Genomic DNA, 26,940 nt, shown 5'->3' with positions numbered 1-26,940 from the left:
ATGGAAGAAGATAAGGTTGACTTGGCGAAGGCGGTGGAGAAAGAGGAAAGCAGAGCTGACGACGAAGACGATGACTGCTATGTGATCGACCCCGTCGCCGATTGCTTCGGCAAGCTTACTCTCGGCGATCCTTCTGACGACGTCATCCTTGTTGCCGAGAAGGGACCTGTGAGTAAGCTCGCTCTCTCTCTCTCACCTCTCTCTCTCTCTGTGAATCATCGATCAAGACAAGAAGATCACAGATGCAGAGATTTGATGATTCTGAAGCTGTGGTGATGCCCCCACAGGTGGCACTCAGGGATTTCCCGCATCCGAGGCATCTCTGTGCAACCTTCCCCTTCAACTGCACCGCTCATGAGAGCTACTGTAACAAGGTACACTTGGAACCGACACTACAACGCTTCCCCATCTCAATTCACGGCCACCATTCCCAGTCTGTCTTCTGGGTGCAGTGTTTCTGTTATGTCTGCGAAGTAGCTGCTCCCTGCTCGCGGTGGAACGGAGCTAATGGACACTGCAGTGTCTACACCAAGGAAGGCCTGCGGTCAGAAGCCTCTGCTCAAGCTCCTCGTGCAGGAATCGATACGAAAGAAATGCAACCGCCGAGGTCGGAATACATGGGACGGATGAAGCTTTTAGAATAAAGGGCGCAGGCGCGACACAGTTCGCCGAGTTGTGCATCTCATGCTGCAACATGGTTGATATTTCTTGATAATCTTCTTGTGGATGTGTAGAACGCTTTCCCATCTCAGACTGCCATGAAATATACGTACAACGTCGTGAGTGGATTTGGATCCCAATAAATTCAAATGATAGCAAATAAAGGCGTTCGACATTAGCAAATTTCATCGCCAAATCCCCAAGTTCTATAAATTGTTAAGTAGCTAAAAGGATGCTTTCTTTCTATCTTTGCTCAGGAAACCACCATAACGTGGACTCAGAAATCATTGGCGCACCTGAGTTCACCATATCTTATAGAAGGAAGCTCGGCAAACTGCAAACATGAGGAATACAAATTTGTAGATTTATGCGAGCGGAATAGAATGACACTCTATACACAACCATCAGCAAAATTAAATTCTCAAAAGATCCATTACATTCAAAACAGGAAACACAAGGAGGAGGGTTGTACATTGTGACTGCATTTCCTTTAATAGACGAGGATATAGCATACCATCAAACTTGCCATAGGGTAGATTGCTCGCAGAGAGATCAGTCGTCATAGGAAACATGGAAATCGGTGGTGCAGCCCAATGCCTCTGGGTCCTCTGCTCCGCAGCAGTCGTAGAATTTGGCAGCATATGGTGGATCATCTGGACGGAGTTCGTAGTACCTTCAACAAGAACGAAAGGCACAAAAAAAAATACTTCAAAACCATAAAACCAATGGATCAATGGCGATGCTCATTTTGGATCAAGCGTTTGCTGACTATAAATAAAAAATAAAAAAAACTTCAAGCATATGTAAACAGAAAAGCAGATCAACAAAATATGAGAACACCTTTCAATATGCAGTTTTGACAAAATATGGAAGCACATCAAGAACAAGAACTGATCCAATTATCTAATTCTTATATAGGAAGCAGAATAACCATTATCCAGTAGGCAACAGCAAACATCATGGGTATTTTTTTGAGGCCTCGAAGTTAGCATCATGTTGGCTAAACCAAACACTTCGAATATTGCAAGTCCAAACCGAAATTTGTAGGAAAAGAAAGGAAAATTGTCTGCATAGTTATGAGCATTTTGCAACTTATAAAGAGCAACAAAGGGCCAAGCACAAAGTAACATCGTGCTTATTTAGGCAATTTCTAGTACAGAAAAAGTTAGTGTAAACTGTCTTGCAAATATTTCCATGCCAACTAAAGCCAGAGTTGATTCAGTTTCAAACAAATATTCTTTACACTCCTCTCCCCTAATACATGATGCACACATCAACAACATTGCTTAGTCTCCCAAATTCACAGATGGTTATAGAAGAAATATATAGTGGGCAGAAAAAGCTCCCATGCCTCAGATGCATAAAGCATATTATCAAGAGGCTAAGGTTCAAAAAGGAAATTAGATACTTGAACAGCCAAAGAAGCAAGAGTTTATGGCTTCATTCCTCTAGTGTCCTATTTTATTCGATATTATATAATCACAATCTTTAGTTATATTGGATCATTATTCAACAAGATGAAGAGATCAATGAAGATATTATTCATAGAATAAAAATGAGATGAATAAAATAATGAGATGTAGGAGTCTCGTGTGATTATCAATTAGATGTGGTGATTAAGAGAGCTAAAATGATTACTATCAACGATATGAAGAGAGATAAAGGAAGACTTAAAAGGATTTTATAGAACTTATAAATAAAGATTTCAAGCTTTTAATTTAACGAAACACATGACTTTTTATAAACTTCAATTATGGCAAAAGAACCATATAGTTGATCCCATATAATTAAAACTTTATGACTTTGTTATTGTTGCACTATATAAATAAACGATATCAACTACTATGAAGAAATCTTTAAGCATATCAAATGAAAAGAAAGAGAAACTAGAACTCGCTTCTTGCTCTACCATAATAAGAAAAGACCATGTTTGTCTTAGAAAAGTAAATTCTTATGCTTGCAACTAAGAAAGATTTCAACAATTGGCAAACATAAAGAACTGATCTAATTACAATGGAAACCAGCGACTAAGTTAAGTCGGTAGAAAAACTCTAAATCTTTAGAATGACAAAATCGGGTTTCATGACAAACTTCAACAATTGGCATCCATGGCTGTTTTTTGAGCTTAGCTGAGAATGGACACACCTCCTAATGCAACTATAACAATAGAACAGGAAATGGTGGAAAGTAAAGGGCCATCCAATGTCCAGAACATACAATTCATCCGGAGCAATCATCTTATGAATCTTCCTGCTTGAAACTAGGAATTAAAATAGGAATCATAGTCCAAGAAACATGGTGATTGTTTCTCTCTCCTTTTTATTATTTCAAAGACAACTTCTAGTCAAAATTCATTCCAAAAATATTCTGATGTATCATTAATTAACACATGGAACAAATAGAGACAAAACACAGAGCACTATGTGATTATACAATAACGAGATTGTTGAAATGTCAAGCTACAATATCATCATCAAAATAAAAATTCATAGGTAAAAAATACACTATATGTTGCTCATTCTCCACATCTATGAAAATAAAATTGGGCACTGCACGTTATGTTCAGAAACAAAAACCGCAGCATCATCATTCGACTGGTTCACTTATGACGGCCCATAATCATCTATGTAGTTAAATTCCAAGATACTCTAAGAAATTGCACATTAACTATTTATTTGAATTAAGGTTTATACTTGTTGGTGGCAGTTCCCGATGGGTAATTCATGGTAAGAGATACCGAGATGCACAAGGGTCATTAACTGGAAGAGGAATCTAACTCACCTGGAGGAAAGCTGCGCCCCAGGCGGCCAGATTTTATCTCTTGAGTTATTACCTCATAGCCTTAGGCACGATTACAAATTGTGGTCAAAGTAATCATTTTTGCACAAGGCATAGATTACAAATCAAAGACCTCAACTCAAGCGAAAATACGAGATATCAAAGTCTTTATCCGGCCGAGCAGCGTCAGCATCTATGATTACAGAAAACAAGCATGCTCATCAAGAGATTTTTAGTGTCCTAATAAAGCCTCCATATCAAACATCAAGAACAGGATCGAGGTGATGGAAGACGGCTGCTGCTTCAAGAACCAGGCTACAGAAGAGAAGGAGATACTTGCCGTCTAAGGAGGAGGAGGAGGGTTCGGGTAGGGGAACCGCCTCATACCTCTTCTGGTCGTCGTGCCTGCGGCAGACGAAGAAGGAAGGGTGAAACCGACAGGAGGAGGGCGTGTTGGAGGAAGAGTTGAAGGTCTCCTTGCATCGGCGGCACAGCTTTCCCCTTTGCGTCACCACACCTCCGCCGCCCAATCCCTCCTCCAAGGTTGTTCCCCCCTTCTCCATCTGCATTCTTCCAAAGGTGTGAATCAATCGCAATCTGTTCCGCGAATGATCTACCTTAAAAATGGGCCTAACAACAAGACAATATTGTAGATTAACGGGCCACATAGGATCGCTTAGGCCCAACATTAAATAACATCCGATGGAAAGAAGATGGACTTCAATTCATTGGCCCAAACTGATTAAAGGTCTATTTAAATCATCCCTCGTCAAAGTAGGGGATCAATGCGATGTTATATAAAAATATAAATATATTCTCAAACGTAGACTATGTACCTAAATCTTTGATTGATGGAATCAGTATTTCAAGACATTCTTAGGAAAGAGTTGTCTCACTTACAAGTATCAATTAACATAGGACGTTTAGAATTCTTACTATATTCTACTACTTTTTTCCTTTCAATTAAGATTCATGGCTATATCAACGCATTACTCCTCATGCCTGCAACTACGAGGTGGTTCATAACGGTGTCACCGTGCAGGGTGCCAGATTACAAGGATGAAGGTATACTATACTGTGGTTAGAGGCTCAAATCAGAAGCAGAATTATTGAAAGATGATGATGAGGTAATATTTGGTACAAGCCAAATAACATTCTTGTCACAGAATTCTAGCTGCTCACGTAATGCGTCAATTGTGATACGGAAAGAACAACTTTTTTTTCTGCAAAGCTATGAGATTAACAAAATCCTAATGGAACAAAATAAAAAATCCCTGGAATACAGTTCAATTTAGTTCACAAACAAACTGACACAAACATTACTGAAACAGTTCAGTTGCAGCAAAAACAAAAGAGGCAATATATGTCAGTGTAGAAGCATTCCTGCAGCCGACCATATACCTTTGATGTCTGGCAAGATCAAATCCTTTACTGAGTTATTCTGGATCAACCACAGCAAACAGAGAACCAATGAAAGAGTATAAGCACCTTGCCCCCGTCATGAAATCAAATGATCCTTCTTTCTGTACTAAAAAAAATGTCATGCCATGTTAGCAGAATTTTTTGCAACAGTAAATGGTGCAAAACAATAAGCTATGTCGAAGCAATTGTGTCCATAAAATCTAGCACAAGAAGCATCAAGTGATTTCACTTGCTTCTTCTACTATGATCTTCAGATTTCCCATGTTTTAGATAATCATGCCAAAAGATACCCTACTTCGCATCAGTAACCTCTCTTGCCTTTGGTACTCCACAAAACACAAACATTACCTTTCATCGTGAACCAATAGCTAAAATGAAAACAAGTGACTATTATGTCTGCAGGTGCATCGCACAAGGTTCTACTCTATGTCATCAATCCAGTCACCATATATCTTACTAATTTTGTCAGGCCCCTTCCATTTTCCAACTGACCTCTGCCCCTGCCTCTGTACGACACCGGCGGACCTCTGAGAAGGGACGCCAATATGATACATATCAGCATGAGGAACTGAACTGTTTGAAGCAACAGAAGCATCCGATGGGGGGAACTTTGTGTGTACCCCACCATGCTTAGAGTCTGAAACAACCAAGGAGGCATCTCTACCTTCTGTTTCCACAGGACCCCCACCATACCTGTGTAGTTCTGTAGCTGAAAGTTATTCATGTACAAGCAGAATATAATGCAGACTAAATCTCGAAAGTTATAAATACCGCAAAAGTATTCCCACATGTACTAGTAAAAGAAAAATAAGTGTCAGGGAAGCGAGAATTCAATGTATCATTGGATTGGAAAACAGAAACAATAGAATTGGCATAATCTCATCAATTCATAATGGAGAAAATGGAGATACTAGTAAAGCATCTTTATGGTATCCATGTTCATGAATTCTTTAAGTTCAAGCCGCAGTCAACACCCTAGATGGACTATAGTCAAACTTAAAAGGCTTTCGAACAGAATTTTGTTGTGCACAATTGTCTGGTTTAGATCTGAGAGATTTCCAATTCAAGATGTTTAACACTAGTCAAATCATCTGAACTAATAATCACCAAATAAAAATAAGATATAGATTAGACATCACAATCGAACAGATGTAAATTATTGTGGGCGATAGAAACCAACACAAGCACCGCAGACATAAGATTCATTCAAGATAAATGATCATACAACAAATGCACACACTCTGAGACCAGATTACTGAGGACCATCTGCAAGATCCTTTGTTTTGCCATGGATCATCACGAAATATGGCCACAAGGACTAGAGCCAGAATTAAATGAAGGAATTTGTATAATTCAAGAAGAAAACTAATCCTATAAAGATGTTATCGTTATTTTTGTTATGGGTTAGCAAGATCTTGAGCAGGCATGAAATACCTCAGGGCTATTCCAACTAAAGATGGAAACTAGGAGCAAGATTCTTGTCATACCTGCTGCACCATGAGCAAAGTGGCACTTGTTGCCAAAGGGGCAATACCCAGTCATCTCCCACTTGTGACAAGTCCTCGTCTTCCAATTTGAAGGTTTCTGAATCGGCGCATTCGCACCTCCCCCTAGTCCGCTGCCTCCAACCATGGGCGACAGACTGATCGTCACGCTCTCCCGAGCCTTGGATTGCTCATCATGGATGAAGGTGCAACTATCCCCATACGGGCAGCCCTCTTCGGTGTAGAACTTCTTACACCGCCGTCCTTTATAAGATCTCTCGGACTCCCCAGCCACGACCGATGAGTTCATCGTCGGTATCCGACGTTCTTCTCTGGGCTCGGAGGAGCCTTCCTCTTGAGCCGCCACAATTTCTTGCCAGTTTGGCGGCGGCCTGCGGAGCTCCTCGATCCCATGAGCAAAATTGCAGTTCGTGATGTAAGGGCAAGTCCCGGCGCGGAACTTGCAGCAAAGCTTCGTCTTAAAGAACATCTTCCCGATGGCCTTGGAAGTGGTAGTCCTGCTACCACCCTGGGCATCCGCTTGGGAGTTCCGACCTTTCTTGCCCGGGGGCTGCTCACTACCAGCCCGAGACCGGGACAGGCGGCCGTCGTAAGCGGAGTTGGAGGCGGCGTCGGCGGATGGGTCTCCGCTCCAAGAACGGTAATCGTCGTCGGTCGCCCACATTGGCTGGTCGTTTCCTCCCGGGGGCCAGGAATCGGGAGGGCCGGAGGCGTCCGGGATGATTGCGATGGCATTGCTACCAGGGTACGCAGCTCCACCGCCATAATCCATTGAAATAACACGCGGAATTCCAACGAGAGGTTTCAAGATTTCGGAGCGAAGCGGAAAAGTCGGAGAGAGAGAGGCCAAATCCTAGGAAGCGGCGGCTTAAGATGGGTAAATCCACGAAGCAACAGCGCCGAGAGGAAGAAACCCTAGCGATCTCCGCAGTCTGGTGATTTGGGGGACGATGACGGCGAACAAGAAATGAAGGGATCGACCGAATTCGGGAGAACGAGAAGGGGCAGGTGGGTGGTCATGTGCGTGAACTTTCGATTTGTTGCATCACTTTCTCTTGCTTGTTCGGTCCCAAGTATTTCTATTTCGGCTCCAAACTTGCCAAATGAAATCGTGGAATTGAGGGCGAAAGCCCAACTTCTCCCTGGACATCAGCCCATGGTAACAAATAAAATAAAATCTCGTAATAATAAAATGAATCAAGTGCACCCATTTCCTACTCGCCCCATGGCGGGACCCACCTCGGAATTTCCTCGGCTGCCACGTAAGATATTGTAATATAAAAAATAAATAGCTTTATCAAATCACCCATTAAACCTTTTTTTTTTGTGCCAAAGTTTTAAATAAGAGAAAAATTAACATCTTATACACATTTAGCGACCGAGTACATGTCACATTCTTATCATGTCTATCATTAGGTGTGAGTGTATATATATATATATTATTTATACTTCTTTTTTCAAAGTGCAATCTACTTTTAAGAAAGTATTAGTCAATAAATAATCATTTGAAAATTATTGCAACTAAAATGAGAAATAGCATCCCTTACAAGAATTTATAGTCAAAATGTTCTAGGAGGAAAGAAAGATGATTCTCCTAAAAAAATCTATATTTTAATTTTTTAAAAAAAAATAATATCTTTAATTTTAAAAAATCCAAAATATCCTTCAAACATTTTTTTCATCAATTTTTTGTTTTTATCAATTTTTACTATTATAATATTTTTATTTGATTCATTTGTAAAATTTTAATAATATTTATAGTATTTTATTGATATAGTAAAAAATATTATAAATATTATTTAAAAAAATTATAAATGATATCATATCATGCTTCTTTTGATTATTATTACTTACAAATTATTATAATATCAAATTTTAAACTTATAATTAATATCATAATACTATAAATCTATTTTGTCATTTATATTATTTTCAAGTACATTTTACATTGTTTTTGTTATGATGATCAAAATTGTGATGATCATAATACTATAATAGGTCAAAAATACTATAACAATACTGTAACAAACCAAAACACTATCACAAACTAAAACTAATTTTAAAAATAATTTAATTTTTTATTTAGATTATTCTATTTGAGAAAAAATAAAATAAAAGTTATGGATTGAAAAATACCTAAAATATATATTTTTTTAAGGAAATAATAAAAAAATTCAGTGTAAAATCAATATTCAACCCACCTAGACTTACCGCGTTTTTTTTCTCTGCTCAGGCATTTTTCCCCTTCTACCTGCTGCCGCCGCTATGTTCCAAATATAATTTGAGTGTAACAGAAGTGAATAGGTGCATGGTAATAAGTGAATAGTATAAAGTCAGGAGGAGAAACAACGCAAACCATGGATAGTGTTTGTAATGTGAAGTAAATGGGGTAGGCTTCGAATGCCTTAAAACAAGCAGGAGGGAAGTTCGACCCAACTGCCTTAAATCAAGTTTAAATGTACTCCACAGTTCAGAGATCCGACAATGAGATATCTGGTGAATCAATGGATGGGTTTAGCCCCATTAATTAGAAGGGAATCACCTCTAGTCATCTTGACGTAAGAAGCATAGTCTCTGTAGTGCATGGTGTAGAGGGTGGACTGGTAGCGGGTAACGTGAAGTCGATTTCGAAGCGACTCGCTTATGGCACCATTATATCCTGCTTTCCTCATCAGTGAATCGATGGTTTCTAACTTAGTCCAACCTGCTCCATTCAACAAAAAAACAAAAAGAGTGAAAAGTGAATAAAACTGGAACCTCAATGGTATCACTATTTCTTGAGAAGCATCCGGACAAATTGTATCGATGAGTGCTTCGGCCGTCCTTTAAAAGCTTTGCAAAGGATTGGACAGAGGCAAACTGAGTAGCAGCTGGTAAGGTACAAACTGACCTTCATGGGCAGCAACCTCAGGCAAGTATGTTGCACTACGCCTAGTGTTGTAATCAGGGTCAGTAAATTCAATGATCAAACCATGTTTCCCAACCTGCAACAGTGAGCACTTATTTCAATAATAGCATGTTCCAAAACTAGAATTAATTATAAAAATGAGCATTGACATGAAGGTGGGAGTTGTCAGCTAAAAGAATGAAAATTTTGCTAGCTACAAACAAACAAATAATAGAACTAAATGTTGATAAAAAAGATATTTTCGAGAATGTCAAATGGCAAACCTCCCAATCAAGGTAGTCAAGAGCAGGTTCATAATCAGTTAATATAGATACTGTACATTCCAAAAATGGCAGTTCTTTAGCCTGTATTGGAGGAAAGCGGCGGTCCCTCAAAGCACTGTGAAATGATGAAGAATCATTAGCTACTAAACCACATAACATGTCAACGGAAACAACAGAAAATTCCTGTGTCAACAGAAGTTTCATACCAATACTCTGATACAACAGTGCCAATTGTTATATTATCTGAAACCAAGAAGCGCGTGCATCATGTAACAAATTCACAGAAAGTTATCAGATCAAGACATTATAAGTAGAGGTAACCTCTAAACCTCATGATCCACCATGACACAGCAAAAGATGCTTGCCAGCATGAAAATGAAATACTAGTTGCAATATAGCCAAATAACAAAGATAAGAGCCACTGCTATGCTACATTATCAATGCTTCATCACTGCAGAAAGTTTTCTTTGTTCAAATTGGTTAACCATGCATGTGCCCAGATCAAAAAGTATGCAGTGATAAACTAAGCTAATAAAGGAACAAACCTATCAAATTGCCCCTAATTGCAAGCACAATATGGATGAAAAAGTTGCCACACATCTTTGTCAATTCGAAACAATTTTACCATTTCCAACACAACAATTACAACAACAACAAAGCCAAAAAAAAATTTCAACTATTTGGGGTCAGTCACATGGAGTTTTTGTCACTATTGAGATATGTAAAAAGTCATATGATTAGTTAAATTAAAAATATTTAAATTTTTATTTATTGTTTCTATTAAAGTATTTTTTAGTCTTCCTCTATCTCTTATTTGACCTCTTCTAATTACCAATTTATAGGTCTCCTGAGTGCACGTTTATATCATCTTAAATGACTCTCCTTTATTTCGTCCTCTATTGAAGATATACCTAATTATTCATGAATAAAAATATTCTTTTTCTTATCTTTCTTAATAACTCAACGCATTCACATCTCACCTCAACATTTTCATCTCAACAACACAAAAGTTTGGTATATGTTATTTCTTAACCACCCAACACTCAAATCTATAAAGTATTACTAGTCTAATAATTATCTTATATATATTTTTTAATTTGTATCCAATGATCACATGACTCTTGATGCCCTTGTCATTTTAACTATCATGTTTTTATTTTATGAATAATATCTCCATCAATCTATTCATCTCATTGAATAATTGATCCAAGATAACTAAAATTTTTACTTAATGAAACTTCTTATCATCCAACTTGACTATAACCTCATGTATGTTTGAATATTATTAAAATTGCATCTTATATACTCAGTTTTCGTCCACTTAATTTAAAACCCTTAGTATCTAAGAATTGCCTCCACAACTCAAGTTTAGGATTAATTCTATTTAGCCTCTCATCAAGTAAGTTTCATGTCTCTCCTATAAATGACTAGTAGGTTCATCCATTATTAATGTGAAAAAATGAGGACTTAATATGCACCACTAATATAGTTTTATACTAATAAAAAACTCACTATACACACCCCATATGGTTTTAGGACTAGTAACTATATTATCATGTATATCTTTAATAACATCAATATAATTAGTGAATATATCTTTCTTTTCTAAAACTCACCATGATAAATCTCTATGAACTCTAGGCTTCTCTAAATTAATAAAAACAATAAACAAAACTTTGTTTTTCTCTCTATATTTTTCATTAATTATTTAATAAATAAATAGTTTTTATTGTTGATCTTCCAAGCATAAAATCAGATTAATTTTTAGAGATATATGTTTTAAGTCTTATCTTACTTTTAATAGCTCTTGCCTAAAGTTTCATAGTATACTTATATTTTAATTCTTCAATAATTAGAACAATTTTATATGTCACAATTATTCTTGTAGATTTGACACTTTATCCATTCATCAAGCATCTTTCTAAATCTAGTTAGCCAAGTCACCTAAATTTTTTCAAACATAATATCAAGAAGTCCTACACTCTTAATTATTTTCATATTTTGTAAGGTACTACCTCTGATTTTATAAATAAATATATTATTATCAAATCTATCTATCATTAAATCTATGTTCATTCAATAATTTATAAAAAAACCTTCATATTTCCTTGATTTCATTATCAATAATTTATCATATTTTTTAAAAGCATTTATGCATATGATATTATCTAAATCCTTATACTTTTTTTCCTTAGGATTAGCAATTCAATATATATCTTCTTTTTATTTTTGATATGTAATTTATTATATAAATTATCTGAAGATTTATATCTTATCATACTAACAGCTCTCTTAACCTCTTTTTTAGATTTTATATATCTTTTAAATTTCTTCTTATTTTTATAAGTTTATCTATTTTTAAAACACAATCTTTTAGTAATAATTATTTTTTGAATTTCCTCATACCACCACCAACTCTCTCTTAAAACTACATCTCTATCTTTAGTTTAGCAAGAATTTTCTTTATTAAACTCTTAATTATATTGACCATCGTAATCCAAATAATATTAATATTATTATATTCCAGGCAACCTCTTTTTCCATCCTATTCTTAAAAATCCAAACTTTATCATCTTTAAAATTCCACCATCTAGCCCTAATAAATTTGGACTATCTTTATCTTTAATTGGTAACTTCTTTGCCTATTCTTTCAATATACTAATATAATTTATAATCCTTATTCAACACCAATGATGTTAAGGACATTCTCAGATTTCCCATCATCGCTGTTCAGTTTTTCTCCAATAAGGTGATACTACCTTTTATCATCCATCCCTCTGATCAACACCTCACACGAACTGCAACACATGAACATGTGATTTCATGATCAATCAACAAATATGTAATTGATGTGATCAAAGCTTTCTTACATCACTAATTACCAATCATTTCATAGGTTCAAGACAATAAGCAAATATTTAATTTTTCAGATATATATTGTGTTACTCTGTTGAATGAATTTGAATGCACAATGGGAGCTTCAACATCTGTTATGTTCCTTTTAAACTGGCTTATGATACCCAGCGCTACAACTTATTTTCATTTTTAATTACTTGGCACACAATCATAAGAGGCTTCTATTTGTTTCAGCTTTTAACTAATGTGAGACCAGGTTATTTTATTCAATCAACCATGTTAGTGCTGTAAATATATGAAAGTGCCAGTGGAGATTAAAACTATAATAATGCTAAAGAGAAAGTTTTATCCACATCAATTAGTTACACATTAACCACCATGATTCATACAAAAATGGAAACGCATCAACAGTTCCCTGCATATACAGCTTGCAAACAAGGAGGAGGCAAATTTGCTAAATTAACAATATAGTTTCCATCATATGAACTTACAGATGAAGAAAAATTAAAAGTATTGCATATCAGAGAACAGAAGGCATACAAATTTAGACAATGTAATCAACTTATTTTGTCCTTATCTACGTTCCAAGCCACTGATCAATTGCAATCCTTTCTCAACTGATTTGATCGCATATTCTAGTCAGCTTCGAATTTTAATTAGAATCATAATGATTACTGTTCTTCCAAGAGAGATCATATGATAACACTAACTCTTGATGGAACCAACAGTAGAAAAATACCTTGTTAATGCATAATCCCTGAAACCATTGATTATGCAGCGGGCTTCTAGAGTTCCAATACATCCACGGAGACGAGGCTCTGCTCCATTGATTGCTTTCTTCCATGTAACAAACAATGGGCTGAAATGGAAGGAAAAAAAAACTAGATTATGCAGTCATATATGTCTAGCATCCACTAGCTGATACCTATATACATATTATGAATACCCTGAAGAATGCAGTCTAAGCAAGATGGAGTTCTGCATCATGATGTTCAAGTTCATGAAATGAACTAAATAGCTGTTTATGGATGCTTCAAAAGAGTTTAGAAAATATGCAATCGTAGTCCAAATATTTTAATAACTCTTAGACATTTCTGTTTCAAGTTTTATCCTAACTTTGATAACTCTTTCCCAAAATTTCATTGTACACTTATATTTTAATTCTTCTATAATTAGAATAGTTTTGTCTGTCATCCTTATTCTTGTAAATTAAATAATGAACAGACTTTAGGATGAGGGTGAAAATGTAAAAGCAGAAATACAAATTACAAGAATTAAATAATGAACAAAATATAATATGAAAAAGCATATTATAAAGTAACAGCTTAGAAACATCCAGATATGCATTGGAAAAACAAAAGGAAAGAAATTCCAGCCAAAAAATAGCATCAGAAATATGAAAATATCATTTAACTTTATATTTATTTTGCTTTTATGGATAGGGTGAGACTTAGTGTTGGGTAAGGTTACTCCCCAGTGACTTGTGTGACAAGACTCGAATCACAGACATGGCCTCTCCACTGGCAAAGATGAGGATATATAAATTGATCCTCCCTAAACACTGCATCGGCAGAAGTCTTTTGTTCCCACGGATTAATTGTGTATCATATTTTTACATAGGATTATAATTTTGAACCTCATGGCAATAAGACAGCCATGCAAGCCAAGTTCTGATATAACACACAGCAAGTATTGAACATATACCATGCCAGGGTACAAAAACAGTGGTACATAAACAGCCAGACATAGCATCGGACTAGGTGCTTATCATCCAAGAATGGTTCCTGCACATGCTTGGTACATATTATAATGATAATTGTAATACAACTTGTACTAATAGCTTATGCTATTCCTGATACGTCATATAACCTTCTAAGAAGGAAAAAGATCAAGTGAATAATGAAAAGATACAGTCAAAGATGAACAGAAGTTAACCGAAAAATTAATACTACAACTTGCTCAAATAGATTATGAAGCATAAAAATAATAAATGAATGCTGATATGGATGTGACAAAATGATAAAATAAAAGATATTTATATATGTAATCAAAAAATAATTTAACATGGTATGCACATGTCCAGAGAAAATTAATAGATTCACTGATTAGATGAGGTGATATATTTAAAATCGGTTGCAAGAAGAGGTAGAGAAAGACATAGGAAAATTAGAAACAACACAGAGAGTCTAAATAGCTCTTAATTACATAGGAGCGAACGCAGAGGACTATTCTAGGAGCTCGTAGTGAAAGCCAATGGTAGTCATGACTCCCAACTGCAACAAGGGTCAGCAATTCACAAGAGGAGGAGGGTGAAGGGGCAAGGATTAACGGTTTTCTTATCAACCACAGATAGTGCAAGAAGCTACCTAAACGCACTGAATAATCTAACATACAAAGCAAGTATTCTCCACAGCAAAGATCAATTGATACGACACAAGAAAGAAGACCTGTGTCCTAATAATCAATCGATCCAGCGAAACCCAAACAAGTAAACTCGATATATCACCCCGTTGCTGCATCAATTAGCTTCATCAACTCCAAGAATCTAGGAACAACTTCTCACGGAACCAAACGACCGAAAATACCCAAAATAATGAATCGGCAAAAGAAAACACATGAAATCCCTCCGATCATCCAACAAAATCCGTCGACGAGAGGAGCATTGGTCGAAACCCAATCGACAAGAAAAAGAAGGGGCAAGACGGGGTCCAGGGTCCTTACTGCTGGCCTTCCTCGAAACCCGGGGGCGGCGCCTGCTCGCTGTTATAGTGGGCGACGAGAGTGTCGAAGCAATAGACCGCCATTTCCCGATTGGCAGACACCATGTTGTGGATCGAAACACGGGGAATCTAGCGCGAGAGAGCGATCGGCGGCGGGGAGAGGGGATCTACGGGGGAATCGGATCGAGAGAGGAAGGGGGGCACCGTCGCCGTCGGGCTAAGAAGAGGGGTTAATGTTGGGTTGAGAAAAAGGCCACAGGCTGCGAAGAGATGTCGAGAGCGAATCATGATTCGAGAGAGAGAAGCGCGGAAGAGGATAAAAAGAGGACGAGAAAGAGTAGGAAAAGAGCACATAGTAAACACAACCGATCCCAACAAAATAATTATTAACTTAAATGAAAATACCTAACACACCATCTTTCAATTTTTTAGGTAGATGTTATATTTGATTATTTTCATATTATTTTTTTTAGTACTTTTACTTGCAATCCTTATGGCATGATATGTCTAATATAACATTATAGTTTATATTTAATATTATATTTAAATTCCTACCTATTCATATACCTACGTGTAATGCATGCCATAGATAGATAGATAGATAGATAGATGGGTAGGTAATTTTGAGAGTAATTGTAGACAACAAGTGGGTATAATTAAAACTAGTTTATCAACTAAAAGTAATTTCAGATCAAACATAATAATGAGAGCTTAAAATTAAATGATGGCATGCACCTAGAAAATTAAAAATGACTGATGGCATCAATAATGATAGACATTAACTATAATTTAAATAATCACAGTGAGTGTATCATCATTCCGATAGCAATAAGACAATTAATGTTTTTGGAGCAACTCCAAAATATGCCTTTAAGAGAGACTAATTGTCCGCTTTGAGTGAGGCATATCCGTACAGTTTTATCTTTTTGAAGCATGAACTTTAAAAAAAAAATCTTTAAGGATAAGAAAGATATGACGAACTTATGTGTTCTTGGTTCTCATATTCTTCAATTAATGTTGAACTAAATAATTTTACGATCGCATCGGTAGATATTATAATTAAAATCTACAGTGAGCAAATCATCTTACTTTGACTATAATTTAAAGAATCACGATGAGCAAATCATGATCATTCGATTAGATAGAAAGCACAACACATATTATATTTCTTAAAGGGCAATACCTAAACAACACATCATCTTCCATTTTGTTATATTTGATTATTTTTTATATTAGTCTTTTTACTTTACTACTTTTACTAGTCAATCTCTTATTGCACCGATACTTCTAATCTAACACTATTGTTTTTATTTAATATTATATTTAAATTCCTACCTATTCATCTAAGCATGTGTAATGCACATGATAGATAAATGGGTATGTATTTTTGGTCGTAGACAATAAGTGGGTATCATTAAAATTAGTCTATCAACTTAAAGTAAATTTAGATCAAACATAACAATGAACCTAGAAAAAAAAAAAAAAAAGCTTCTTCATTTCTTCTTCAATAAAGCTTCTATAATAATTATTCTTATCTTCTATTATTTTCTTCATGGTATTAGAGCCACTTGCCTAGAGCAAGCTCTCTTCTCGCTGTCGACTCATCTGTTGCTTCTTCACCTCCAGTGGTAAAAGAAAAAGCTTTCTACTACTGCTTTTCCATCGTCAGGCCATCGGTGCGATAAATCTTTTCTTCTCAGCGAACGACAACTATCTTCTCCACTGCCACTCTGCACCATAGTGCTACACTCACCAACATTGCCCCACCTTTCCTCATTTGCTGTAGCCTTCTTCTCTATTGTAGCATCGTTGCACCTTCCTTTTCTTTTGTAGCTTCCTCCTCTACTGTACCTCGATTGCAGCTTTCTTCTCTCTCCTCTGCTGCACCTCTACTGTAGCTTCCTCCTCTGCTATAGTATCGCTGCAAATTCATCCTCTACTACAACTTCATCCTCTGCTGCAACTTCCTCTTCTACTACAACTTATTCCTCTACTACAGCATTGCTATAACTTTTTCTATTACTGCAGCTTTCTCCTCTACTGCAGCCATTGCCGTCGCAATCGCAACAACAGCAACAACAACAACAGAAGCAGCAATCTGCTTTTACCCTACTCACGAAGCCTCTGACTCGTAAATCATTATTTGCATCGATCCAAGATTGGTATCCTTGATAGGAGCACCATCTTACGGGGGCATGATAGAAGATAAGATTTCCTCTCTCTTAATCTGTATAAATAGGAGAGGGATATGTTAATGTATTCAAGCTAAACTTATTTCAATAAAGCTTCTTCATTTCTTCTTCAATAAAGCTTCTACAATAATTGTTCTTATCTTCTATTATTTTCTTCAATACCAACAAGATAACTATTGCCTCCAAGGTAGATGTTTTAGGCATATGCTATATTTTATTATTTTCATATTGATACTGTTACTGGTACTTTTATTTGACAATCTATGTCACATTGATACTTCTAATTTAAATCTATTATTTCTATTTAATATTATATTTAAATTTTGACTTATTCATCTGCATGTGTAATGTACGAGATATATTTTTGAGACTAGTCGCAGACAACAAGAGAGTATCATCAAAATTAGTTTATTAATAAAAGTAATTTTAGATTAATGAGAACTTTCCTATTTAAAATTAAATTCTGAAACACACCTAGAAAAAAAAAAAAAAAACTACTAGCATAAATGTCGAAAGATAATAACTATAATTCAAAGAATCATAGCAAATATATAATCATTCGACGGATAGCAAGTGTCTTCAATTTTTTAGATAGATATTATATTTGATTGTTTTTATATTGATCTTCATAATTTAGTATTTTTTTTCTTAGGCAATCCATATCACATGGATACTTCTAATATAATATTATTGTTATCATTTAATATTATATTTAAATTTCTATCTAATCATCTACGTATATATGTGATAGATAGATGGATAGTGATAGAGGATATTCTGAAACCACAAAGTTAGCAACCACCTCATATCACACATGGTGTCACTTTAGCCAAAATAGGACACAGGGGAGGCCTTAGCCCTTCGCGACTTTGACAATAACTGACCTGACCTGACCTGATCTCAGCACCCCATTGCAATAGATATGAGAAAACTTGTAGGAGGGGCAAAAGGTGTAGGATGATAGTGAAGCATTGGAGTAGTATTGTTAGGGATTCATATGTCTAGAGCTGACAAAGTAGATTTATCCCTCCCCCTCTAAGGTGTTGCTTAATCAGGACTATCACAATAAAGTTTATTCTTTTTTATCACTTGTCTTTGTACTTGAGCACCATCATTATGTGACATCCTTGTTGGACTGGGTTCAAGATATCGATGTTGTTATCGACTAGCAGGTTTGGAAAAATATCAACCTTCGGATAGAGGTCGAGAGGTTGAAGGATGTGAGAGTTGATCCTTCTATCGTTGTTATTGCCAAGGTGAAGACTTGGAGTAATGAGTTTGCACAAAAGTTAGATGTAGTGGAGTAAGGGCTTGCTACCCTAGCCAAGAAACTAAAAGGTATTTGGGGCAGTAACCAAGTTATGAAGGAGGTGTCGTTAGGGCTCGTTGGAGAGTTGGATTCAACAAAGACACTTAATTGGGAACTTGAAAGGAATGCTGCCTTAGTGGAGGAGCAAACTTAAGAGCTTGGGGATGTTGAGTCTCATATTTTGATGATGAAATCAATTGATGAGTTTATGGACTAATATACTTTTGAGATAAGTGACACAGGAAATATCTCGATCATTAACTCGAACCTTCAAAGGGTAAATTATCAAAACATTATAATCGAATGTTATGTCGAGAAAAGTATCATGAAAGGAATGCTGCCTTAGTGGAGGAGCAAACTTAAGAGCTTGGGGATGTTGAGTCTCATATTTTGATGATGAAATCAATTGATGAGTTTATGGACTAATATACTTTTGAGATAAGTGACACAGGAAATATCTCGATCATTAACTCGAACCTTCAAAGGGTAAATTATCAAAACATTATAATCGAATGTTATGTCGAGAAAAGTATCATGAAAGGAATGCTGCCTTAGTGGAGGAGCAAACTTAAGAGCTTGGGGATGTTGAGTCTCATATTTTGATGATGAAATCAATTGATGAGTTTATGGACTAATATACTTTTGAGATAAGTGACACAGGAAATATCTCGATCATTAACTCGAACCTTCAAAGGGTAAATTATCAAAACATTATAATCGAATGTTTTGTCGAGAAAAGTATCATGTTAGAAATTAGACGTCGGAGTCAAATAATTAGTCGACATGCCAAAGATTAGACTTGTGCTATAAGTTTGGACATCATACTCGAAGAATTAGGTATTATAACAAAATATCAAATGCTATGAGAAAGTCGGCATACCAATAGATTAGGCAATATGTCAAAGGAAAATATTATTATATTGGAAAATTCGACATACCCCGCTAGTCTAACCGAGGAAGGAGCAGGGTAATAACCTATATTATGCTAGCTAATGCTTGCACTTGCTATATAAGATTTAAGAATATATCAACAAGAACAAGTAGATGGTTCGACAACACTCTTATGGATAAAGATCTAGGGTCATTGAATGAACACCAGTACTACATTGCTACTCGCGATAAGGTGAAAATATCTATGTGAGGAAAGGGCATATGTTGCCCTATTTGAGTGAAAGTATCATGGGTTAGAGGCGGAGTCTCACTTGAATATTCATGGATAGGGTCAACTTATGGATGCTCTTGTGACATTGGACCCTCCTTCTAGCATCAAAATATTATGAAAAAATATCGTTGACATATTCATCAACATAATGCAGCCCTGATCCATATGCGAGAAGTCATTTAGAATAGAGCACGACCTCTTCAAACTCACTACCTACACAAAGACCAAGGCTTAAGTAGTTTCATAAGTCGATCCCTCTGATGCTTAAGTTAGTATCGAGATATCTACTTCCTTAACCTAGAGTTAAAGGTATGTTTTTATACTTAACTTGAGAAGAAGAAATATCCCATAAAGATTTTACGAGAAAGGTAGTTCGCAACTGACCCGAGTTGCCCCTAGGATTTTCGAGAATACTCCTACGAATATTTCATACGGGAGGCAGTTTGTAATTGACCCGTGGTGGCCCCTAGACTTTTAGAAATATTTTTACAAATATTTCATTGGAGAAGTAGTTTGTAATCAACCTGAGCTACCTTTTGGACTCCTATCTATATGGATGAGGTTATTGGCGTATTAACATGACAAATGGTAGCTAACCAATTTTATATTCCCTATCAAGTAGATATTTTTGAGACCGGATGTAGGCAACAAGTGAGTATCATTAAAATTAATTTAACAACTAAAAGTAATTTTAGATCAAACATAATAACAAGAGTTTTCTTGTTTAAAATTAAATTATGACACACACCTAGAAATTAAAAAAAAGGTCTAATGACATTAATGTTAATAGGAAAAAATTCAAAGAATCATAAAGAGTGTATCCTTGTTCCAAAGCAAGCACAACCAATATCAACAAAATAATTATTGGCACAAAAGGGAATACCTAACATCCCATCCTCAATTTCTTAGATAGATATTATATTTGATTATTTTTATATTGATCTTCTTACTTTATTATTTTTACTTCACAATCCTTATGTTGATACTTCTAATCAAACATTATTATTATTATTTAATATTATATTTAAATTTTATTTAAATTTTTATTTATTTATCTACCAAATTGTAATGGTCATTATAGATAGATGGGTATGTGTTTTCTGGTTGCAAATAATAAGTGAGTATCATTACAATTAGTTTATCAACTAAAAGTAATTTTAGATCAAACATAATAATGAGAGTGTTTCTTTATAAAATTAAATAGTATTAAAAAAAAGTATTGATTAAAATTCATAAAAAAAAGGCCGATGACATCAATGTCGATAGGCATTGATTAAAATTCAAAGAATCACACCAAACATCGTTGTTAGATAGCAAGTATAATTGATATCAACAATATTATTATTTGCTTAAAGGTGAATTCCTAACACACCGTCTTCAATTTTTTAGGTAGATATTATATTTGATTATTTTTATATTGGTATTATTACTTTACTATTTTTACTTGGCAATCATTACGGTATTGGTGCTTCTAATCTAACACTACAATTTTAATTTAATATAATATTTAAATTTCTACATGTTCATCTTAGCACGTGTAGTGCATGTGATAGATAGATGAGTTGGTATTTTTGAGACTTGTTGTAGACAACAAGTGAGTATCATTAAAATTAGTTTATTAACTAAAAGTAATTTTAGATCAAATATAATAATGAGTGCTTACCTATTTAAAATTAAATTGTGACATGCACATAGAAAAAAAAAAAGGATTGATGGAATAAATTCTGAGCACTTCATCTTGGAACACTTATAACTCTAATTATAAATTTCAGATTAAGATAATATCAAAGATTTTATAATGATAATGCATTCATACAAAATATAGCTAAAGATGGAGGATTAAATCATAAATCTAGGTTACACAAAAATAGCTAAAATTTATTTACAATCTGTTAAACTAAAACCCTATGTTATATCTAGGGAATGATTATAATTTCTTACCTTATTCTTCCTTGGAACTATGGTTCTTGGCATCCATGTAAACAAGGTGAAGAAATGAGAGAATGAATGAAAAAGGAGAGAAAATGATTATGACTTGTTAGGTTGACAAGAAGGATAAAGCCAAACCTAGATAAAGATGTGCTTAGAAGGTTGCAATGAGGTCTTATGTTTAATCATATTAGGCCTCATCTCAAGTGTTTTTTTTCTTTATTAACATAATTTTATGATTGCTATAATTTAACTTGACCCTAATTTGGATTGATAAAAGGATGAGTTTTTGTTCTAAATTCATCCTCCAATCTTATCTATGCATCTTAAAATTTTAGTGTAGCACTCCTATTTGATTTTAATCTCTACTTAATTATTCATAATTCCTTCCATGCATAAGTAAATCAATTTGATATCCTGCACTTATATGATGTTTAAACCTCAAGCTCATTTACTTTAAATATGATTGAGTTCATTCAAATCTTGGTAATGACTTAAGACCTACTGTCATACAAAAGTCTTTTTAATCATTGTGCACATATTTATTGTCATAATTTAATCTCATACTTAAGTTCGTTAGGACACTTACACCTATTGTATTAGAGGATCATACCTTTTCGTTATAAAATATATTTAAAATAAAGATTAATATTTGTATATACTTCAAATTTCATGTGTCTTTTAATTCAAAAAATCGATAATAAGAACATGTCATATATCATGTTTCTAAAATATAAATGTCACAAAATATATTATTTAAGTGATGATAATATATATATCTTATTATATTCTATGTATATTATATGTGTGAGGAACTTAGACATACACTTATCTAATAATTTCGAGGGGTTAGACTTTGATAGTTCATTTGCAAAGGAAAGAATAGACCCGAGTTCTGATAGTGTCCGGAGACGAATTGAAGACCGGAGAGTGACTGAGTCCATCCAGGGAGCATATGTTCACCGAGCAGCATCCAAAGGAAACTTGCAGAAAGATGTCCCAAAATTTCTTGGACGACATCATTATAGGAGTAGATGTAGCCACATATCGCCATTGATGGGCGTGAAGGATCCTCGCATCTCGAGTTTACAGATAGTGATACTGTTTGTATATTATACGGCGAGACTGATTAAAATACAAGAATCGACATATCAATAATACCTTAATTTTATGCCGGCGGCTAAGAAAATTATTGATTCATCAGTCCCATGTCAGTCAGCTTTGACATATCAACCGACTTACAGAGCCACAGTAGGGAAGATGGAGACTTCCACTGTCCGAAAACAAGCCGAACGTTCATTAGAAAGATCATTAACTGAAGTACACCAAGGTTTTCAAGTCCTTAACGATAGGAAACATCTCTCCACAATCAATATAACACTTGTATTATAATGTAATTAGGAGACGCTCGGCCATGGTTTAATACATCCTCTTCTCCGGTTTCGTGTGCTACGGGGCAATCATTTGCAGGTTCCGACCACTGTGCTTTCTTTCCACACAATCCAAAAGTAGTTCAACAATCTTATCGTGCGCATCATTCCGAGTGAATGATGAATATACTATTGTAAATTTAGACTTGTGTTAATGGGACGTATTGGATAGAGTAGAAGAGATTACTACTCGTCTGATTCTGTCCCCATGCATGTCTTCAAACTTGAAGCTTCTGACAAAACAATCACAAGCCCACGAGACGGAAGATAGGATTTGAACTCATGTAAGCCAAAACATGTTGCTGGAGAAAGCAGGAAGTCACTGTGATGTTCTTTTTTGTTTCTGCTCTATACACTTTATGGAAGGGAAGTGTGCATCGAGTCCTTCATGGAATCTCATACTGGGAGCATTGAATTGCTTCCCTTCGCCTGCCTTGTCAACCACACTCTGCCACTAGAGAAGGATCGTTTCATCAGGGCGGGGCTCATCACACCGTGCGGCCCGCTCGTGCTGCTACTGTTCTTTCTGTTCTCTCCTCCCCACCGTCTTGACGAACTCGCATAGGTCATCTGCAACAATTCGACGATCGAAACCCCCTCGCGATACGAACAGTCCATCGACAGTGATCGCCTTATCGGCTGCAGATCACCGTCTCGAGTCCCGACCACCGTACTGCCCTCCTCCATCTCTCCGGAGCTGCAGTGAATTCGCGAGGGATTCTTAGGCAATTCTGTCTCTTCGTCTCCGTCGGGGATGACTAAAACCACCTCATCCTCGAGCTCGCCCTCCCTGATCGGAATATTGTTCTCCGTCTGTTGTGGAGGAGGAGCTGGCAACTGCAGCGGCGCCGCCGAAGTCACAGGCACGATATTGGCTCGACAGAGAGGACAGTTGGAGTGTGACCTCAACCAAGTATCGATGCACGGAACGTGGAAGGCATGGCTGCACTTGGGGAGCAACCGGAGGGTGTCGTCTTTCCGGAACTCGCCCAGGCACACCGCGCAGTCGGTAACCTCGATCAGGCCGTCGTCTCTCTTGTATTTGCAGACCGTGATCTTACTGATCAGGGCCTCGTCGAGCCCATTCGCTGGGGAGAAATGCCATGTTCCATCTTGGCCCAGGTTGCTGTCGAGCTCATCGTCGTCGGTGCCTGTGCCGTGCCCAGGCCTGGGCCACCACCACCGTCGCGAGCTGAAGGTGCCGCAGTACTTGGAGACGATGGCGTAGTAGCTGACGATGAGGAAGGCGCTCGTGAGGATTCCGATGACGGCGATCACGAGGGGCGAGAAGGTCCGACCGGAGCCCTCATCGGCGAATTGGACGGGAGGAGGGGGTGGGAAGGTAACAGAGCACCACTGGGGGCAGTAGAAGCTACAGAAGGCCAAAGAGCAGTCCTTGGTTGGCTCATAAGCAACCCATGTTGGATGGTTGTCATTGGTGGCCATGGCCAACAAGGAGCAGAGAGTCTCAGAAGCTCCTCTCAAAGGAGAAGTGGCAGTGGAGGATCTTTATGGGTTTCAAGGCCAGACAATTGATGGTAAAAGTTTCTCTTACTTGCTGAATTGGTACTTCTTTGACGAGAGCTGCAAGTCTCTCTCTCTCTCTCTCTCTCTCTCTCTCTCTCTCTCTCTCTCTCTCTTTCTCATTTGCTTTGTTTTGTGATGGAGATTGGGAGGAGAAAAAGATAGATGGAAATGGAAAGGATGGTTGACCAAGGAGAGGTGCTATGAATGCTTTGTTCATAAATGAATGATGAACTTGTGAGAGTCGCTGGGTGGTGTTGGAAACATCCATTACACCAATCTCATGCCCTTTTCTACAAGATCAAAATCGACCAGATAAAATCACCCCTGCCCCCTGGGCTGGTGAAGCTTCTTTCTCTCTCCCACCAACGACCAGTGTGGAATTTACTTGAAGGAAAAGCAAAAAGGCCAAAGATACTGTCACCGAAGTTTTCTCTAACCCCAACAAGAACAGTATGATAGCCGTCGGTCAAAATTTGGTGAGAAGGAGAGAGAGCCGATGCTTCCTTATACCACCGTGCTCTGTTTCTCCCAAGGTTTGACCGGAACAACCAACTTTATTGGCAGTCAAGGAAGTAGCTTTCCTGAGGGTTGGGTGTAGATGCATTTGAAAGCTACCTTCTCTATCAGCAGATCATTTCAAGGCTTTGGCACACTGTAGATCTCCTCTTACTTTCTTCACCAATTTATACTTTCTAATAGTTTATCATTGTAGTTTCTTTCATCTGATAGTTACTTTTTGCAACACACTCCAAACTCTCTGCATCATCAAGACACGATTTATCTTCGAACAGAGGACGAACACTTTGCTTTCCCAGAGCAGAAACTACACCAAGGCCATAAAACTCGATAATTTCTCAGGTTCGGATACACCTTTAAAAGGCACAAAATTATTGATCCTGCTCAATTCACGTCAGGATCAGGAGATGTTTGTCTGAAAGAAGAGCCTTGAAGTTTTTGGCGAGGATGAGAGCTGAAAGGAAGGCACGATCTGCGCATGACATGTAGAACATGCGCGGTGAATCTGCTCGAGAACTGATGAACGAAAGATGGAAGAAGACGAGTAGTAATGGCAGCGATGCCGACCCTTTGGAATTCATTTAATGATCAAACCTTTTTGTTACTTATTTGCGTCTCTCGTCTGGCATGAATAAAACGAGCGCTTTCTGCTTCTGAGGTCCATACTGAGACAGCGTGTACATCCGGTAGTTCACTGACGGAGATGACCGCTATCATCATTACGTCCACATAGGAAATGCAGTCAGAAGGAGGTTCATCTCAAGGAGACCTTCCTCAGAATCATTGCTATCGCGGAGAAGGACGCAGGTTAACCAAACGGCGAGGAGATGTATCACCAGATAAGATCGAATCGAATGCGGAAGAAGATGGCGTGGGACTGCTGCTTTCGTCGTTGACCAGCTTCAGAGAGGTGTTATTAATAAGGGAAAACGAAAGGAGATCAAATGTCAGGCTTTCTTCTCTATTGCTTGGCTTAATTCATGCAACTTCCACTCAGATCAAATGTCATCCAGCATCAGCTTTGAAACACTCGTGTTCTTGGACTTCATGATCTGAGATTCTCGCCTTTGCTAATATCCCCATTTTGTCCGTCCCTAAATGAACAGAGCTTTCAGGTTAAGTCGATGGGAGTCGGTGATTGATTGTTTTCATCTTTGTCAACCGTTCTCTTCCTCCCAGTTTGATAGCTGCAAATCTTCGATCAGCCATGAATCCCACTCAGAGATTCCTCTGTGATTTTGCTACAAATGGCATCATAAACTTGAAGACATCACACACATGCTGAAGATGCAGGCAAACTCAGAGTAGGTGCATGAGCAGCAGTGACAGCACGGCACCGGGACGAGATGCCTGCAGTTCTCTCGATGGAGGGCAGGGGAGAAACTTCTTTGAAGTTTCCATCCGTCGTCGGCAGCAATTTCCTTCACCTAATCCAAGAACTAAATGTCTTACCGTTGGTGAACCTTTACGCTGTGGCCGTGGTATCAGTATGGCTTGGTCCAGTCCCGGATGCGCAAGGTTGCCCATGCAAATACTCGGGTCACGTCGATGTCGGGTCGAGTTAGGTCCTAGCATCGTCTCCCGAGCATAGTTCTCCCTCGGCGGGTTGCTGCTGCTTCGTTGTCAGTTCCTGCACAAAGGTCAGGGTCAGGAGGGGGATTTCCCCACTCGACCCCTCCGAAGTTCAAGTTAGTGTTGTGGAGTTGAGGGAGTTGAGTATCCTCCTTTCCTGATCAAGGAGGGTTAGCTTTTATACCTACGAG

At 37.1% G+C, this 26,940-nt stretch overlaps 5 protein-coding genes across 9 annotated transcripts; 1 reads left to right on the top strand and 4 right to left on the bottom strand.

The window, feature by feature from the left end:
* LOC135634774 (RPM1 interacting protein 13-like) lies at positions 1 to 856 on the top strand. Of its 2 annotated transcripts, none has more exons than XM_065145351.1 (3): positions 1 to 168; positions 288 to 374; positions 453 to 856. In XM_065145351.1, the coding sequence occupies exons 1-3, from the start codon at positions 1 to 3 to the stop codon at positions 642 to 644; spliced, it is 447 nt and encodes a 148-aa protein (XP_065001423.1). In that variant the 3' UTR covers positions 645 to 856. The 2 variants fall into 2 exon arrangements, with proteins under 2 accessions (XP_065001423.1, XP_065001422.1); XM_065145350.1 differs by having other exon boundaries at positions 243 to 374.
* Positions 322 to 4,042, bottom strand: LOC103982056 (uncharacterized). 3 transcript variants are annotated; one of them, XR_010495441.1, is made up of 4 exons: positions 3,826 to 4,042; positions 1,175 to 1,333; positions 957 to 994; positions 322 to 753 (listed from the first exon to the last, which is right to left on the bottom strand). XR_010495441.1 is itself a non-coding variant. In XM_009398857.3 (3 exons), exons 1-2 carry the CDS (start codon positions 4,005 to 4,007, stop codon positions 1,213 to 1,215), a joined length of 303 nt encoding a protein of 100 aa, XP_009397132.2. In that variant the 5' UTR covers positions 4,008 to 4,042; the 3' UTR covers positions 322 to 753; positions 1,175 to 1,212. The 3 variants fall into 3 exon arrangements, 2 of the variants coding, with proteins under 2 accessions (XP_009397132.2, XP_009397131.2); XM_009398857.3 differs by lacking the exon at positions 957 to 994; XM_009398856.3 differs by lacking the exons at positions 322 to 753; positions 957 to 994 and having other exon boundaries at positions 1,055 to 1,333.
* Positions 4,043 to 4,672: 630 nt separating this feature from the next.
* LOC103982054 (zinc finger CCCH domain-containing protein 56) lies at positions 4,673 to 7,436 on the bottom strand. Of its 2 annotated transcripts, none has more exons than XM_009398854.3 (2): positions 6,348 to 7,436; positions 4,673 to 5,553 (listed from the first exon to the last, which is right to left on the bottom strand). In XM_009398854.3, the coding sequence occupies exons 1-2, from the start codon at positions 7,135 to 7,137 to the stop codon at positions 5,285 to 5,287; spliced, it is 1,059 nt and encodes a 352-aa protein (XP_009397129.2). In that variant the 5' UTR covers positions 7,138 to 7,436; the 3' UTR covers positions 4,673 to 5,284. The 2 variants fall into 2 exon arrangements, with proteins under 2 accessions (XP_009397129.2, XP_009397128.2); XM_009398853.3 differs by having other exon boundaries at positions 4,673 to 5,563; positions 6,348 to 7,431.
* A 1,226-nt stretch (positions 7,437 to 8,662) lies between these two features.
* Positions 8,663 to 15,407, bottom strand: LOC135635219 (uncharacterized protein At2g38710-like). The gene is made up of 5 exons (XM_065146163.1): positions 15,114 to 15,407; positions 13,132 to 13,251; positions 9,537 to 9,651; positions 9,256 to 9,349; positions 8,663 to 9,069 (listed from the first exon to the last, which is right to left on the bottom strand). Exons 1-5 carry the CDS (start codon positions 15,215 to 15,217, stop codon positions 8,867 to 8,869), a joined length of 636 nt encoding a protein of 211 aa, XP_065002235.1. The 5' UTR covers positions 15,218 to 15,407; the 3' UTR covers positions 8,663 to 8,866.
* A 7,985-nt stretch (positions 15,408 to 23,392) lies between these two features.
* Positions 23,393 to 24,737, bottom strand: LOC135635997 (E3 ubiquitin-protein ligase Os04g0590900-like). The gene has a single exon (XM_065147487.1). It carries the CDS (start codon positions 24,578 to 24,580, stop codon positions 23,531 to 23,533), a length of 1,050 nt encoding a protein of 349 aa, XP_065003559.1. The 5' UTR covers positions 24,581 to 24,737; the 3' UTR covers positions 23,393 to 23,530.
* Between the last annotated feature and the right edge of the window lie 2,203 nt (positions 24,738 to 26,940).

The sequence above is a fragment of the Musa acuminata genome, chromosome BXJ3-4 (assembly GCF_036884655.1).
Source record: "Musa acuminata AAA Group cultivar baxijiao chromosome BXJ3-4, Cavendish_Baxijiao_AAA, whole genome shotgun sequence".
Lineage (NCBI taxonomy): Eukaryota > Viridiplantae > Streptophyta > Magnoliopsida > Zingiberales > Musaceae > Musa > Musa acuminata.
The sequence above is the reverse complement of the archived record's forward strand: the minus strand, read 5'-3'. Positions and strand labels throughout refer to the sequence as shown.

Bases quoted from the DNA above. Each gene is read 5' to 3' on its own strand.
- LOC103982054 (XM_009398853.3), bottom strand. From the start codon at position 7,137: ATGGATTATGGCGGTGGAGCTGCGTACCCTGGTAGCAATGCCATCGCA. The intron at 5,564-6,347 runs GTATGACAAGAA...TTTCAGCTACAG, and splicing joins CTTTGCTCATGGTGCAGCAG to AACTACACAGGTATGGTGGG.
- LOC103982056 (XM_009398857.3), bottom strand. From the start codon at position 4,007: ATGCAGATGGAGAAGGGGGGAACAACCTTGGAGGAGGGATTGGGCGGC. The intron at 1,334-3,825 runs GTATGAGGCGGT...TTCTTGTTGAAG, and splicing joins AGGCACGACGACCAGAAGAG to GTACTACGAACTCCGTCCAG.
- LOC135634774 (XM_065145350.1), top strand. From the start codon at position 1: ATGGAAGAAGATAAGGTTGACTTGGCGAAGGCGGTGGAGAAAGAGGAA. The intron at 169-242 runs GTGAGTAAGCTC...AGAAGATCACAG, and splicing joins TTGTTGCCGAGAAGGGACCT to ATGCAGAGATTTGATGATTC. The intron at 375-452 runs GTACACTTGGAA...TTCTGGGTGCAG, and splicing joins ATGAGAGCTACTGTAACAAG to TGTTTCTGTTATGTCTGCGA.
- LOC135635997 (XM_065147487.1), bottom strand. From the start codon at position 24,580: ATGGCCACCAATGACAACCATCCAACATGGGTTGCTTATGAGCCAACC.
- LOC135635219 (XM_065146163.1), bottom strand. From the start codon at position 15,217: ATGGTGTCTGCCAATCGGGAAATGGCGGTCTATTGCTTCGACACTCTC. The intron at 9,350-9,536 runs GTTTGCCATTTG...TCACTGTTGCAG, and splicing joins TTGACTACCTTGATTGGGAG to GTTGGGAAACATGGTTTGAT. The intron at 9,070-9,255 runs GTCAGTTTGTAC...TGAATGGAGCAG, and splicing joins TGAGGTTGCTGCCCATGAAG to GTTGGACTAAGTTAGAAACC.